We start from the raw sequence: 14,083 nt of genomic DNA on the forward strand, positions 1-14,083 counted from the left end.
ATACGTAGATAAATGTAGTTAAAACAAAAGTACACAACTGTAGACCTGTATTTAAACTCTTCTTGAGTCAAACCAGGACTAAAAAAAGCAGTTTATTTTTTATTAACAAATGGCCCTCTATCAAATATTACATGATATGGGGATTTTTGAAGAATAATGTGTTTCACCAAATTACTACAAACAAGTTATTAACACAAAATCTTCCATTGTCATCTAATTGTGCAGCATAATATCAACTAAATAAAGAAAGGAGCACGTTGAATTTCCTTCTGTGTTAATAAAGTATCTATTTATCTACTGTATCTTGAATTCCTCATTAATAAATTGACCCTCCATCCACTTCCTAATGAACCACTAGAGGGAGCTCTTCATCAGTCCAGCATGACTGAAGGACAAACAAACGCTGGAAACATGAAGTAGAATTCAACCTCAACCACAGAGCTCAAAAATATCTGCATTAAAATATTAGATTTCATATTTAGATATTTATAGAGTTGTTACTTGTTAAAATATTTGTGAAATCTCATATTCTCTGAGCTTCCATGCCCCCCCCCCAAGCCTGTGGATCGTCTTTATGGCGTAAAAGTTAAGCGCTGCAGGATGGACCCCATCCCGTCTCCTCCTAGTGCTGCTTTCTGAAGAAGTGGGGGCCGAACACGACCCCCACCACGCAGGTGATGACGAACAGCACCCAGAAGATGACGGCCAGCATCTGCACGCAGAGCAGCGTCGTCCTGGTCTGCTGGATGACCTCCTGCTCTCCCATCAGCCCCGGCGCCGTGCCCGTGCTGTAGCGCCCCCCCGGGTGCATCTGCTGCACCCGCAGGCTGACCGTGGGCACGATGATGACGCGGGAGTCCCCAGTGCTGCCCTCCAAGGACAGCGCCATCCTCTGGGTGACAGTGGCCAGGCGGGTCACCATGGTGACGGGCAGGTGGAGGGCCACGGGGGGCAGATTGGCCAGGATGTGGGAGCTGCAGGGCAGGGAGAGGGCGTTGCCAGCCTTCTCCAGGGGGGTGAGGTGGCGGCAGAGGGGGCAGCAGATGGCCGGGGCGCTGTGGGGGTCACTGGGCTGGCTGGGGCAGAGCTGGATCCTCTGGAGGCAGTCGGAGCAGAAGACGTGGAGGCAGTCCAGCACCCGGGGCGACTGGCTGTGGTGGTCGTACTCCTGGTAGCAGATGGGGCAATCCACGTCCAGCAGCTCCCCAGGGGTGGGGCTGCGGGGGGCAGCAGCTTCACCCCCCCATTGGGGAGGTGGGACAGTGTCCCCCGTCATGGTCGATGGGGAGGGGGGGTGGATTCAGGGACGTAAGATGGATGAACGTTTACTCAGAAGAATCTGCAGAGAGAAAACAACATGTAGTCGTCTGGGGGGGGGGGGTTTCCATCCTGAGAGCTGCTCCTGGTCTAACCAATGAATTCCAGAGACCATGAGTCACAGCATTTATCCATTTAAACACCCCCCCCACACCCCTCTCAGCAGCAGCGTGACGGCCTGAAGACTCATGACCCACAGCAGGAAATAGACCCCACCCACATGACCCACAGCAGGAAATAGACCCCACCGACAGAACTGTAAGGATGTCTCATCACGCCCGTGTTCCTCCTCTCATCATGACAGCAGCAACACGCTAACGGGTCCAGAAGGCGTCGCTCAGAGAAAGAAAAACAGCTGTGACTCCTTCACAAGTATGATGTCATCGCCTCATGATGTCATCGCCTCATGATGTCATCGCCTCATGATGTTATTGCCTCATGATGTCATTGCCTCATGATGTCATCGCCTCATAATGTTATTGCCTCATGATGTCATTGCTTCATGATGTCATCAGCAGAATGTGACAATGTCCAGAAGTATGTTTGTGTCAGAGCTCAGAGGTGAAAGGTCAGCATGCCCGAGCATCACCAAAAGCAGCAATGCATCGTGGGAAATGTAGCATCCAGTAACAATGAGTTAGCTTGTGCTACATGAGCTTTGCTAACAAGGGGGTGAATTATTTTTGTACCGTATGTTTTCCCTTGTCTCGATGCTAATGCTAAGCTAATGCTAAGTTAATGCTGAATGAAAATAAAATTAACGTCAAGATGTGAAACATTCCTTGTTCTGTCCATCAAACAGTCCTTTTGTCTTCAGCCAACTCACATCAAACATGCCGCTGACTCTTTCACTCTCACAGGAGACGACTACCTGACAACCCAGACCCCCCGGGGGGCCTGTGGGTCTGTGATGCTGCATGGCAACGCCACCTGGAGACGCCTCTGTTATCAACAAACGACATCTGTGGAGTTATTACAAACATACTGGAAACATCAAAAATACCAGCAAATGAAGGAGAAAGAGTACTGGAGACGACCTGCTGCAGCCAGAAGAATGAATGAATGAATGAATGAATGAATGAATGAATGAATGAATGAATGAATGAATGAATGAATGAGTGAATGAATGAATGGATGGATGGATGGATGGATGGATGGATGGATGGATGGATGAATAGCCACTGGTCTGAAAGCGGCTGGCAGCGCTCCATCAACACACAGAAGCAGGCAGATTGGAGGAAACTTACCCACAATGCCCACCTGCACTCAGACACCGCCCCTCTGACGGATCCCACTCGTGTTGGAACTCATCTCCCCCCCAGCAGGTCTTCCTCCCCCCTCAGAGGCTGCTCACCCTTCAGGTCTTTGTCTCGTCTGAGGTACTTCCTGTTTTCATCTCTCCATCTCGCCCCCCCGGGGCGTCCCTGAGGTTCCCTCCCCAGTAGTGAAACCAGGGTGATCAAGGTGAGCATACGGAGCAGCAGCTCTGATGTCATCACGGTTCCCCTCTGACAGGTGGGGGGTGGGGGTGAAGCCACTGATGTTCTGACGTGTTTCTGGAGGTACTGTAAGGGTTAATGTTCAGATGAAGGTCACATGACTGAAACCAAAGGTTAAAGGTTATCATCAAAGTCAATCAAACCAGGAATCAGCAAACAGAAACAAAGACTTTGAATGAAATGATGTCAGCTAGAATATATTTAAATCACTGTTTGTATAGTATTTACAGAGATGTTGGAGCTGAACCTCCTGAACCTCCTGTCCCCTGGTTCGTGTCACCATCAGTGGATCTGAAGCTGGATCTCAAGCTGGAGCTGGAGCTGGATCTGAAGCTGGAGCTGAAGCTGGATCTGAAGCTGGATCTGAAGCTGGAGCTGGAGCTGGATCTGGATCTGGATCTGAAGCTGGAGCTGGAGCTGGAGCTGGATCTGAAGCTGGAGCTAAAGCTGGATCTGAAGCTGGAGCTGGATCTGGATCTGGAGCTGGAGCTGGATCTGGAGCGATGCTCTTTGAGGTCTTTTCTCTTTTGGGGGGAGGGGGGTTGTTTGGGACAGACCTGAACAGGGATTCTTGTGAACCAACAGTCAGAAACGTTCCAGGTGGTTCCAGGTTGGGTTCCCAGACCCGCCTGACCGGTTTGGCGCTGCCGATGAGCCCTTGAGCAACGACACTAACCGTCATCAACCCGCCCCCGTCAGGCCTGTCAGAGCATGAAACACATGCGTGTTCTCTGTGGAGACGAATGACGGTGATCACATTGATCACACTGATTATACTGATCACATTGATCATACTGATCATACTGATCACATTGATCACATTGATCATACTGATCACATTGATCATACTGATCATACTGATCACATTGATCATACTGATCATACTGATCACATTGATCACATTGATCATACTGATCACATTGATCCGTGTGCTGATCATCCTCTCCTGTTATATTCCGACCGGGCAGCCCTGAAGAAAGGAATGCTGGGAGCTGGACGGAAACCAGGAAGAACACAGAAGGAACTAAAGACAGAACAAACACGTGTGTGTGTGTGTGTGTGTGTGTGTGTGTGTGTGTGTGTGTGTGTGTGTGTGTGTGTGTGTGTGTGTGTGTGGGTGTGTGTGTGTGTGTGTGTGGGGGGGGGGGTTCTGAGAAATGAGCATGAAAGCAGGAACAGCTGATAGGCGGGAGGCTGTTTCGGGGTTACCGTAGAGACGATGATGTCATCCACAAACACACCCTGTTGTTAGCGAGGGCGGGGCTTTGGTACGTGTTAAACAATAGACTGAGACGGGGGGGGGGGGTCTAGAGGTAAACACTGATAGACTAGAATCCACCTGGACGTCACCGACCAGCAGCTGTAAAGACATGGGAATCTCCGGTGGGGGGCGGGGGGCTGTGAGCGTGGTCGTGTGTGTGTGTCAGTAACTGTGTGTGTGTGTGTGTGTGTCAGTAAGTGTGTGTGTGTGTGTCAGTAAGTGTGTGTGTGTCAGTAAGTGTGTGTGTGTGTGTGTGTGTCAGTAAGTGTGTGTGTGTGTGTCAGTAAGTGTGTGTGTGTGTGTCAGTAAGTGTGTGTGTGTGTCAGTAAGTGTGTGTGTGTGTGTGTCAGTAAGTGTGTGTGTGTGTGTGTGTGTGTGTGTGTGTGTGTGTGTGTGTGTGTGTGTGTGTGTGTGTGTCAGTGAGTGTGTGTGTGTCAGTAACTGTGTGTGTGTGTGTGTGTGTCAGTAAGTGTGTGTGTGTGTGTCAGTAAGTGTGTGTGTGTGTGTCAGTAAGTGTGTGTGTGTGTCAGTAAGTGTGTGTGTGTGTGTGTCAGTAAGTGTGTGTGTGTGTGTGTGTGTGTGTGTGTGTGTGTGTGTGTGTGTGTGTGTGTGTGTGTGTGTGTGTGTGTGTGTGTGTGTGTGTGTGTGTCAGTGAGTGTGTGTGTGTCAGTAAGTGTGTGTGTGTCGGTTGCATCATCTGTGTGTGTGTGAGGGTGAGTCATGGGTCTGGGCTGATTGGCTCAGGCTACTTCCTGCTGGGGGCTGTCCCCCTCCCACACACTTCCTGTGGCGGTGAGGTATAAGTCTGGGCGCCCCCCCCCAGCGTCTGGTCACTGCTGGAGGATCCGCGGGCGAGGATGTTGTCAGAGCTGGAGGATCCTGAGGGGGGGGTGTTCTCAGAGCTGGACTGTGGGGTGTGTTACTGGGGCTATGACCCCGGGCGGCGGCGCCCCCTGGTGCTGGGGTGTAAACACGTCTTCTGCGAGCGCTGCCTATTGACCCTCTCATGCCCCCGGGGGCTGGAGGCGTCACGCCAGGGGCCCAACAAATGCGTTGTCTGCCCTCTGTGCCGACAGGCCACGCCCATCCCCGGAGACGGGGGGGTGGGACTGGTGCTGCCGGTGGATGGGGGGGTCCTGGAGCGGCTGCTGGCCCGCGGGCCCCCGGAGGAGGACCAGGGGTGGGCGCTGCTGTCAGACAGGCCCGGCCAGGAGGACGAGGCCCCCACCGGGTCTGGGGGCGGGAGGCTCTGGAGGTCCTGGAGGAAAGTCCTGAAGAAGATCAGAGGGCGGAGCCCGCGGCAAAGGGGCGGAGACAGTAAGTATCCTCAATAGCCAATAGAAACAATCAATATTAGAAAAAATATAGAGTCTACTGATGAGAGGAGGTGACTGGATCACCGACCGGAGGACCAAAGTTCAGGTGTTTAATTCAAACCAAACTTTATGTGAACACTCCTCTCATTGGGTGTTCAGGGCTCCTGGGGGCCCCCTGGTGGCCGCGGGGCCAACAGCAGCCAGTCTGAGTCAATCAGACTCTGAAACCAAACCCGACTCTAAAAATATAAAACCGCCTGATTTCAACCGTTAGGAATGAAAGTGACTTCCTGTGACGTGTCCTGTTTCCTGCGTCCTGTTTCCCAGAATGCATTGCTGCGTCTGACATGAGGAATCTGGCCCTGATGACCTGCTACATGTTCTAAAGACTCCAGAAACATGCTTCATATATGTTTATTAAACGGTTCCACTAAATGTTGTTCATGAGATGAAACTTGCTGGTGAGACAAACAGACGCTGTTCATTATTTTATTAACATTATTCAGCTAATTGACCACTGGAGGACAAAATGGATTATTTATATTTATGAATGTATTTATTGGTATGTTTTTATGTATTTAATGACAAATAAATATCTGACTTGAAGCCTTCTGGGACTCCTTTAATATTGTAGTGTGGGAAAGTGGAGCAACAGGCTCCATCACTGTTTCCACCACAGACACACACACACACACACACGCACACGCACACGCACACACGCACACACATGTAAATGCAGACTTTAAAATAAGAGTCCAGCAGAAATGATCTGTCTTTAAAGATGAACAGATGTAGATGAATGAAAGGGAAGGTGGTAATATATGTAATATATTTATATACATCTTTGACGAGCTGAAGGAAGCAGGACCCCCCCCCCCCCATGCTGCTCCAGGTGCATTCCTGCAGCAGGTGAACTATCGTTAGTGATCAGTCAGACCTTCACCGGTCTGGAACATTCCACACGTGATCGACGGCTTAAACAGACGTTCATGGTCGGCTCTGACATCACTAAAACCTGGAGGAAGAGTCCCACAACGCTGCAGACCTGCTGCCCCCCCCGAGGTAATGTTTGGGGGTGTTTCAGCACTGACATGAAGACGCCCTTAAACACACACCTGTTCTCCTCTGTCAGACTGCTGCTGGTCTCTGCTGTCGTGTCGTTGGTCAGGTGTTAGTTGCTGCCACAGGTGAGCTCACACACACCTGTACCTGCAGCGTCAGCAGTTTCTGTCTTAACGGTTCACCGGAAAACGTCACGGGACGCCTGTGTGCTGCTGAGGTCAGGTAACAGCTGGCGTGTTGGTGTCCTGGAAGCGGCAGCTGATTAACGCGATAGGAACCACCTCAGAGTTTAAGGTTAGACCAGCATCAGACATTCTGGAAAGACGATTGTAGTTTCAGACAAAGTTCTGCATTTATTTATCATTTGTTTATCATTTATTTATCATTTGTTTATCATTTGTTTATCATTTATTTAAATGAGGACACGATGGTAGACGAGAACATTTACTTCAGGCCATCTCACTTCTTTTCTTTAGCATCGCACTAGAAATAAGGTTTTATTTCTAATGTCTCCTCGTCCACATTCAGCCGGTCCAATCAGAGCCCCGGTGGACGACCCCGCCCTGAATCACACATTCCCTCTGGTGGGGGTCGGTCATCGGCTGAAGGAGGGATCCAAACCAGAGCTCCTGGGAGATCCAGACCCGTTCCATCAGCCGGGCCCTCTGGGGGCCGCAGACGGTAACTTTATTGACACTGGAGTCGCAGACAGACGGTCTGCAGAGGGAGGTGATGGAGGGGGGCGATCCGGCCGAGGACAGCGCTTCTAAGGTCCAGAGGAGACGAGCTTCTCCCTCCTGGAGGAGCAGGAAGGACCTCAGTGATGGTGAGGACACCGTCAGCCGCTCCGTCTCACCACACGTGTCCTGTTTCTGTCTGGGGTCCTGATGACGTTCAGAAACCCCCCCATGGAGACAGCAAGGAATCCCCAAAAGAGAGGGAACAGGAAACGGTTCGTCCCTCCTCTGCTTCAGCCCACACTCCAGGGGGCGCTACAGCAGCGAATAGGGCTCCAACGAGCTCTCTGTGGGGGGGCCCCGGGGGACCTCTATCAGGATCCAATCAAACAGATTTATTGTCTTAGGGAGTCAGACTGCCCCTCGTTCACCATCGATCAACACGGTGGACCCCCCCGTCATGAAACAGCATCTGGGCCCAGAAGGATTCCCATCATCCATCACTGGTGGACCGAGACACGTGAAGGTCAGGTCCTTCCTGCTCAGGGGCTCCATGGGGGGAACTGGAGCTGCTTCCCAAACGCCCCACGAGCAGAAGTCCACCGGCCCCCCTGATGGGGGGCTTTCTCCAGACCACCGACAGGAATCACTGACGGAGGAACCAAATCAGGCCAAGATGAGTAACACCAATCCAATGCATGCTAATGCTAACGTGGCCCCACATGCTGCCCAGACAGATGGGTGTCCCCAACATTGATGCGACCCCCCAACAGAGACCGGTCCTTCTGTTCCAGGTAAACACACCTTAGACCCTCAGGAGGATCCACAGACCTGCAGGGAGACAACAAACACACCTCCACTGACCACGGGGGGCGTCCCCCCTCCCCCCTCTCTCTCGCCCATCGCCCCCTGCTACTCTCTGAGTCTCTGCCTGAGTGACTCAGGTACACCTGTAGCCCCTCCCCCTACCTGGCCACTGGCCTGCTGCATCCTCCGGACAGAGACGAAGGACTCTGGGAGAGGCTTTTCAGCCAAAAACCAACAAGACCCACGTCACCTGTTTTCACATGTAACTGGGGATCAGTTTGAGGAGATGGGTTCAATGGTTCTATGTTCACCCAGTTGTTCACTAAGGCCTACAGCTATCCATTACCCAAGGAATCGATTCATCTATTGATTAATTCTATTACTAAAGTGTTATTGATATTGTTATTGATGTGACTGCTTTCCTTTTTGGTCTGAATTGTAATGACATAAATAAAAGTTATATAGTGAAAGAGAAGAAACACCATTTCCATTAGGGTAATATTTATTGCCCCAAACATGCGTCTCATAATCTCTAACTTATTGTGAAGCGTGTACATTAAAGTGTTAAACAAACGTTAATTCCTGAAATAACATTACGTTACGTCGCTGCTTCCTTTGGTTTGACTCTCTTGACTTTTGTTCTGAGACAGTCGTTGTAGTAGAAGTACTTTATTTTATACTGTTAAAGTTTGAATTGTAGTTAATTATTAAATAAAAAATTTTTTTTAATTGCCTAAAATCTTTGTGCTGTTTTTATCACAATTAAAATAAACTAACTCGGGGTGGGGGGGCAATTATTCAATGATCTTGACATGTCCAAGCAAAAAGTATCGGTATCGTATCGGTATCGGTCGATACTACCCTGTGTTTACTTGGTATCGGATCGATACCAAAATTCCCGGTATCGCCCCCCCCACTACTGTCACCAAGATCCACCGGGTTCTCATAAAACGGACTGGCCATTTTCAAGAGAACTGATTGGTCAGTAGGTGGGGCTGTTATACCCGCTGAGCTCTGATTGGTCAGTAGGTGGGGCTGTTATACCTGCTGATCTTATCCTGAACTTATCCTGCTCCGGAGCAGGTTAGGTGTTCAGCATAGGTTACCACGACAACGTAGCCCGATAGAAAGTCAGCCACCTTCATGGTACCGAAAAGCCAGGGTTAAGCCTGAAGTTATCTGGCTAAACCGTAGTCCATCTTTATGGTACAGGCCTCTGGTCTATCTAAGAACATCAACAGGAAACGTCTCCTTCAGGGCGCTGGGACCGTCCCAGTATGAATAAACCAATAAACCAGTAAAAGCTGGAGAAACTAGTTGTCATTCTGTTCTGAAGGGTCTCTAACCTCACTTTTTACAGTAAAATCAACAAGTTGGGACTCGTTCAGTGTCGATTCTCAAGACAAACATGTCAAAGATTTACCATCAATCTGAACGTTTCTAATCCAGCAGACACAGATTAAGATGTTTGTGGTGAACTGATCATCAGATTAGATTACCAGGAAACATTTAAAACACAATGTTCAGTAAATCGCTCCCAGCTGACTCGGCATGTTTTTCCGATGACATCATCAAAGTGAGATATTAGTGGTCTCCTGGAGAACCACGTGACAAGCAGAACGTTTTGTAGGAACCTTCATGAAGGTCACGTTTGAGGCTCCTCCCGCTGGTCGTGTCCTCGTTTCCCAGCAGCAGCGACTCGGCGTGCTGACACACATTTTCCATCTCCGCTGTGGCGCTTTGGGGGGGGGGGGTTCTCCAGCATGCTGGTCTGTGGGTTAACTCATGATGGAAAAACATGTTCCTCTGCCTGGTGAGAAGGTCGACCTCTGACCTTCAAAAGTTCTGCAAAGAGAAAAGGAGAGGAGAGGTGTGTGTGTGTGTGTGTGTGTGTGTGTGTGTGTGTGTGTGTGTGTGTGTGTGTGTGTGTGTGTTTTCACGTCATCCTGTTGGTCTGACGTGGGAGTAGTGGTGGGGCAGAGAGAACTCTCCACTAGGGGGCGGTACTCATCCGTTGTATGATCCTATGTGGCTCCAGGTCCTGGATGTTGTGGGTCTCACGGTGTGGATTCAGTCAGGACCAGAGACCAACCAGCTCCTCTGACGGGATTGAGATTATAAAACATAACGCAGTTCAAACTGGGGGTAAACTCAGATTCCTGCAGGTTGTTAAACTGAACATCCGACTGGTGCTGGTGTTTTCAGCCCCCTCCCTCACAGCCCCCCCCCCCACCAGCACCTGACCCTCCACCAGCAGCACCTAAACACCAGTTCTGTGCTTGTCCACAAGCTGAAAGAGGCCCCACAGTGTGTGTGTGTGTGTGTGTCTGGGGGGGTCTGAGGAATCTGCCAGTCAAAGTTAAACACATTGAACACTGGATTAACGCCCTCCCTCTGAGCCCCCGCCCCACTGACACCCCCATCACAATACCCGGGGAAAGCCTGGCGGTCCCGTTTCCCAGAGAGCATGGAGGCGTTTGAGGCTCCTGCTGCATGGAGGCGTTTGAGGCTCCCGCTGCATGGAGGCGTTTGAGGCTCCTGCAGGCCGACATGTCCAGACGTCGTCCTGCAGGAGCCTCAAACGCTCCTGTTTTTGTTCTGCTTTTGTCTGTGTGTGTGTGTGTGTGTGTGTGTGTGTGTGTGTGTGTGTCACAGACAGTGCTGTTCTTCAGCAGAGCCCCCCCCCCTCCTGCGAGGGGAATTCTGTTCCATGTGTCTGCGGTTTTCAGGGAGCTTTTAAAAAAAAAAGCACAGAGGCCTCACAGTCCCCCCCGCCTCCTCACCCCCCCCCAAACACCCTCCTTAACCCCGTACTACCTCCTCCCTCCCTCACTCGCTCCATGTGGCACTTCTCTACTATTTCAAACTTTTTCTCAGACTCCAGCGGCTTTGGGGGGGTGTCAGGGTTGGGGGGGGCGCTGGTTTTGTGTGAGGACAAACATTCTCTCCTCAGGCGCCATGAGGAAGAGGACGGGCCGACGGGGAGGAAGGAGAAGGGCTTACTGTTTGACAAAGAGGGGGGGGCGGTGAGACATGACGAAACGGATGCATCGGGAGGGGGCATTATAGGTCAAATTACCTCACATGTGGGGGGTTAACTGTGTGTGTCACCAGCATTCAGACCCAACGGAGCGACCGGGGGGGGGTCTGAACCCCTGGTCTGATGGGATGGAAACACTCAGCGCTCCACTGGTGAACGTTCACACGTGTTACACCAGCAGAAGTCATTTCCGTGTCCTTCATCACGCCAGCCTCCAGGCTCTGCACAGGAAGTCATCGAGCAGGAGGACTTCCTGTGTTGGCAGCGCCGGATGAACACGCCGAGAAACGCCATGACGTCAGACTGGGGACACACCGGTCCTGACGCCGGCTCCAGACAGACTTTCAGGTAAACACGTGAACACGTCTCGTCGCCCCCATTCAGAACCCCCCCCACCTGTCCTCTGGCTCCCGTCCAGCACCCTCCTTTCAGCCTTCGGGTGGGGGGGTCCAGGTGATAGGGGCTACAGGGGGGTTGTATTGATCTGTGAGGCCGCTCTGATGGGTTAGCGGCCGTGTGACGGACAGGAGGGTGTGACAGATCCATCAGGTCTGAGGGGGTCGCCTCACTACAGTGAGCGTCAGTAACCAGTGACACCCCGGTGTCACGTTCACAACGGGCCCAGTGAGGAGCGCCGTGGCGTCACGCCAGCGTGTAGTGTGAATCAGAGAGAGGCTCTGCAGATCAAACGGGTTCCTTCACCGCGGCGTCGTTCACACCCATGTGAACCACATCCTGGTGATCAGACGCTCTTGTGGTCTCAGGTTTGTCACGTTTCTCACCATCATCCCCGTCACATCAGAAGAAACAAAGGAACCACATGTCTTCTTTTCAACAATTTAGTGATTTTATTTTCCTGGACAGAAATGAAATGTCTACATCGATGTCCCCCCCATGTCCCATTCAGCACCGTCCCTCAGGACAAAAAAAAAGATTTAAAATCAGCAGCAACGTCCTGCACGTTTCATAAAGATCTAAACTCACTCTGAAGCAATCACCGTGACGATCACGCCTGTTTGTCACGATGGAAACACGCCTCGTGCTGCACCTCCTGAACACGTACCGTCAGATAAACGTGTCCTGCTTGAACGCTGCAGGTTCTGGAGAGAACGTCTCCAGAGGTCAGGAGGACACCCCCCCACTGGGGTTTGTCTGCAGAATCTGCTCTAAAGTCAGATTATTTTTTACTTCTGAGTGGAAGAAATTATCTAAAATCAAAGCTGCACCGCTGCAGCCTGACAGTCAGAGCGGAGGGACCAACTTCCCCAATGCAGACAGAATGTGAAGCTAGAGACGCTCGTTTCCCTGGGGGGGCGGGGGGTGTTAGCCCCCCAGTCAGAGCTGCAGGCGAACACAAGGTCACAGCCAACGCAAGGCGTCACCGTGACCTTTATCTCTGCAGGCACATCAGGAGGCTGCGAGGAGAGATATGCCCCCCCAACACACACACACACACACACACACACACACACACACACACACACACACACACACACACACACACACACACACACACAGTCCTGCAGGAGGAAACTACTGTAGAGGGGAACACACACGCTACACGTGTGTAACAATCTGCCCTCAGGCGGCTCCTCAGGCGCTGCCCACATTCCCGTCTTGTTTTGGCACCAACAGTCAGGTCCTCCATCAGCAGCAGAGACACAGTCCGACCCCCCCAGACCCCCCCGACATGGAGCCTCTGACGCACCACTGTTATAATGTTATAATGAAACTGTACAGAGAGAAAAATAGACACAAAAATAGACTCCATCTATGTAGCTGGGATAGCCTGTTAGCGCTAGCTGCTAGCGATGCGACAGGCAGGCACTGAAACGCTGAAGCACAGCGGAGAGAAACGAGCCAATAGATTTAGTGTCGACGCTTCAGTTCTCGGGGCTGATGGGAAACTTCTGAATGTCTGGAACAAACACGAAAGCATTGAGCTAACAGCTAACAGGCTAGAGTTAGCATGAATTAGCATGGCTACTGATGAGGACTGTCCTCCACACCTTTATTTAACACCTGAGAGGAGGGACGAGGCGTCAGGAGGTCACGCGCTAACGGGATTATTCAGCTTCCTGTCTGCAGTCAGCAGGAGCTGGGATTATCCCTAATCCCGGCTTTAGTTAACCGGCTAATGTGTCCTGCCTGTGTTTAATACTGGAGCAAAGACACGGAACAGAAGTGATGAGACCCGCGTGGACAGAAACATTAGCTCACTGCTAGCACCGTTAGCATCGCGAAACATAAAAAGAAATGATGCATTCATGGCAAATCTGATTTCTCTGTGTTTTCAGACACAAGATCATAACGGTAAAGGTTCTTCGTACACACGCGTGTCGTTCCGTCATTCAGTCCGTCAGTGATTTTATGGCTATAGTGATTGATTGATTGATCCGCGTGGGATTTTAACCCTCAAGTGACCAAATCTGCAACAATAAAACAGTTTCAGGTTGTAAACAGTGAAATCTCTCCAGAACATTCATCCGTGTGACAGGAAGCGTGTTCAACGCGTCTCAACACGTTTCCTCTACGTCTGCTGCGTTTTTAAAAATAACGACATTAAAGACAAAAAGAACCCCAAGTTCAGGTCTGGACCTGAAACGAGGCACTTTAGGACACGTTAGTGTTGGTCTGGTTTCTGAAGCTTAAGGTCTGTTAACAGTTTCTCAGAAAAAAATCCATCTCTCTCCGTTTCCGTACCCTCCTCTGATTGGCTGTCACTGGATGAAGAGCAGCAAATGGCTTTTTGAAGAGTCATTTGGCACACGCCCCCAAAGGTTTCTGCAACCAATTGGATGAAAGCAAAGGAAAAAAAATGTTTCCCATCACACTGTCATTCTGGGGGGGGGGGCTCCGGATTCTCCTTCCACCTGATTGGTTGCCAAAAAATGAACAACATCCTTTGAAAGCTTCTGATTGGAGCAGAGGGCCGTCAGCTGACATCAGCAGTCTGGAAGGAAGAGAGGAAATGTGTGAGACGTGGAAACGACACCAACGACAGGAAGGAGGAAACATTAACGGTACGGCCGCAGGAGCGGCCAATCATCAATACGTTATTGATTATCAGACAGATAGGAAGCACCTATCGCTGGGGGAGGAGT

General features: G+C 50.8%; 3 protein-coding genes across 6 annotated transcripts in view; 1 reads left to right on the forward strand and 2 right to left on the reverse strand.

The window, feature by feature from the left end:
- Positions 1–83: 83 nt before the first annotated feature.
- Positions 84–3,835, reverse strand: si:ch73-335l21.2 (RING finger domain-containing protein). Of its 4 annotated transcripts, none has more exons than XM_068308291.1 (2): positions 3,045–3,835; positions 84–2,882 (listed from the first exon to the last, which is right to left on the reverse strand). In XM_068308291.1, exon 2 carries the CDS (start codon positions 1,274–1,276, stop codon positions 623–625), a length of 654 nt encoding a protein of 217 aa, XP_068164392.1. In that variant the 5' UTR covers positions 1,277–2,882; positions 3,045–3,835; the 3' UTR covers positions 84–622. The 4 variants fall into 4 exon arrangements, with proteins under 4 accessions (XP_068164392.1, XP_068164395.1, XP_068164393.1 ...); XM_068308294.1 differs by having other exon boundaries at positions 84–1,339; positions 2,565–3,835; XM_068308292.1 differs by having other exon boundaries at positions 84–2,259; positions 2,565–3,835.
- Positions 3,836–4,801: 966 nt separating this feature from the next.
- si:ch73-335l21.4 (E3 ubiquitin-protein ligase-like) lies at positions 4,802–5,999 on the forward strand. Its single transcript, XM_068308628.1, has 2 exons — positions 4,802–5,394; positions 5,721–5,999. The coding sequence occupies exons 1-2, from the start codon at positions 4,935–4,937 to the stop codon at positions 5,777–5,779; spliced, it is 519 nt and encodes a 172-aa protein (XP_068164729.1). The 5' UTR covers positions 4,802–4,934; the 3' UTR covers positions 5,780–5,999.
- A 5,803-nt stretch (positions 6,000–11,802) lies between these two features.
- si:ch73-335l21.1 (insulin receptor substrate 1-B) overlaps positions 11,803–14,083 on the reverse strand; it is a 30,636-nt gene continuing 28,355 nt past the window's right edge. The window contains exon 4 of the mRNA XM_068307777.1: positions 11,803–13,932. Coding sequence (XP_068163878.1) covers positions 13,925–13,932 — 8 coding nt within the window. The 3' untranslated portion in view covers positions 11,803–13,924. The remainder of the gene's footprint in view (positions 13,933–14,083) is intronic.

The sequence above is a fragment of the Antennarius striatus genome, chromosome 23 (genome assembly GCF_040054535.1).
Source record: "Antennarius striatus isolate MH-2024 chromosome 23, ASM4005453v1, whole genome shotgun sequence".
Classification (NCBI taxonomy): Eukaryota; Metazoa; Chordata; class Actinopteri; order Lophiiformes; family Antennariidae; genus Antennarius; species Antennarius striatus.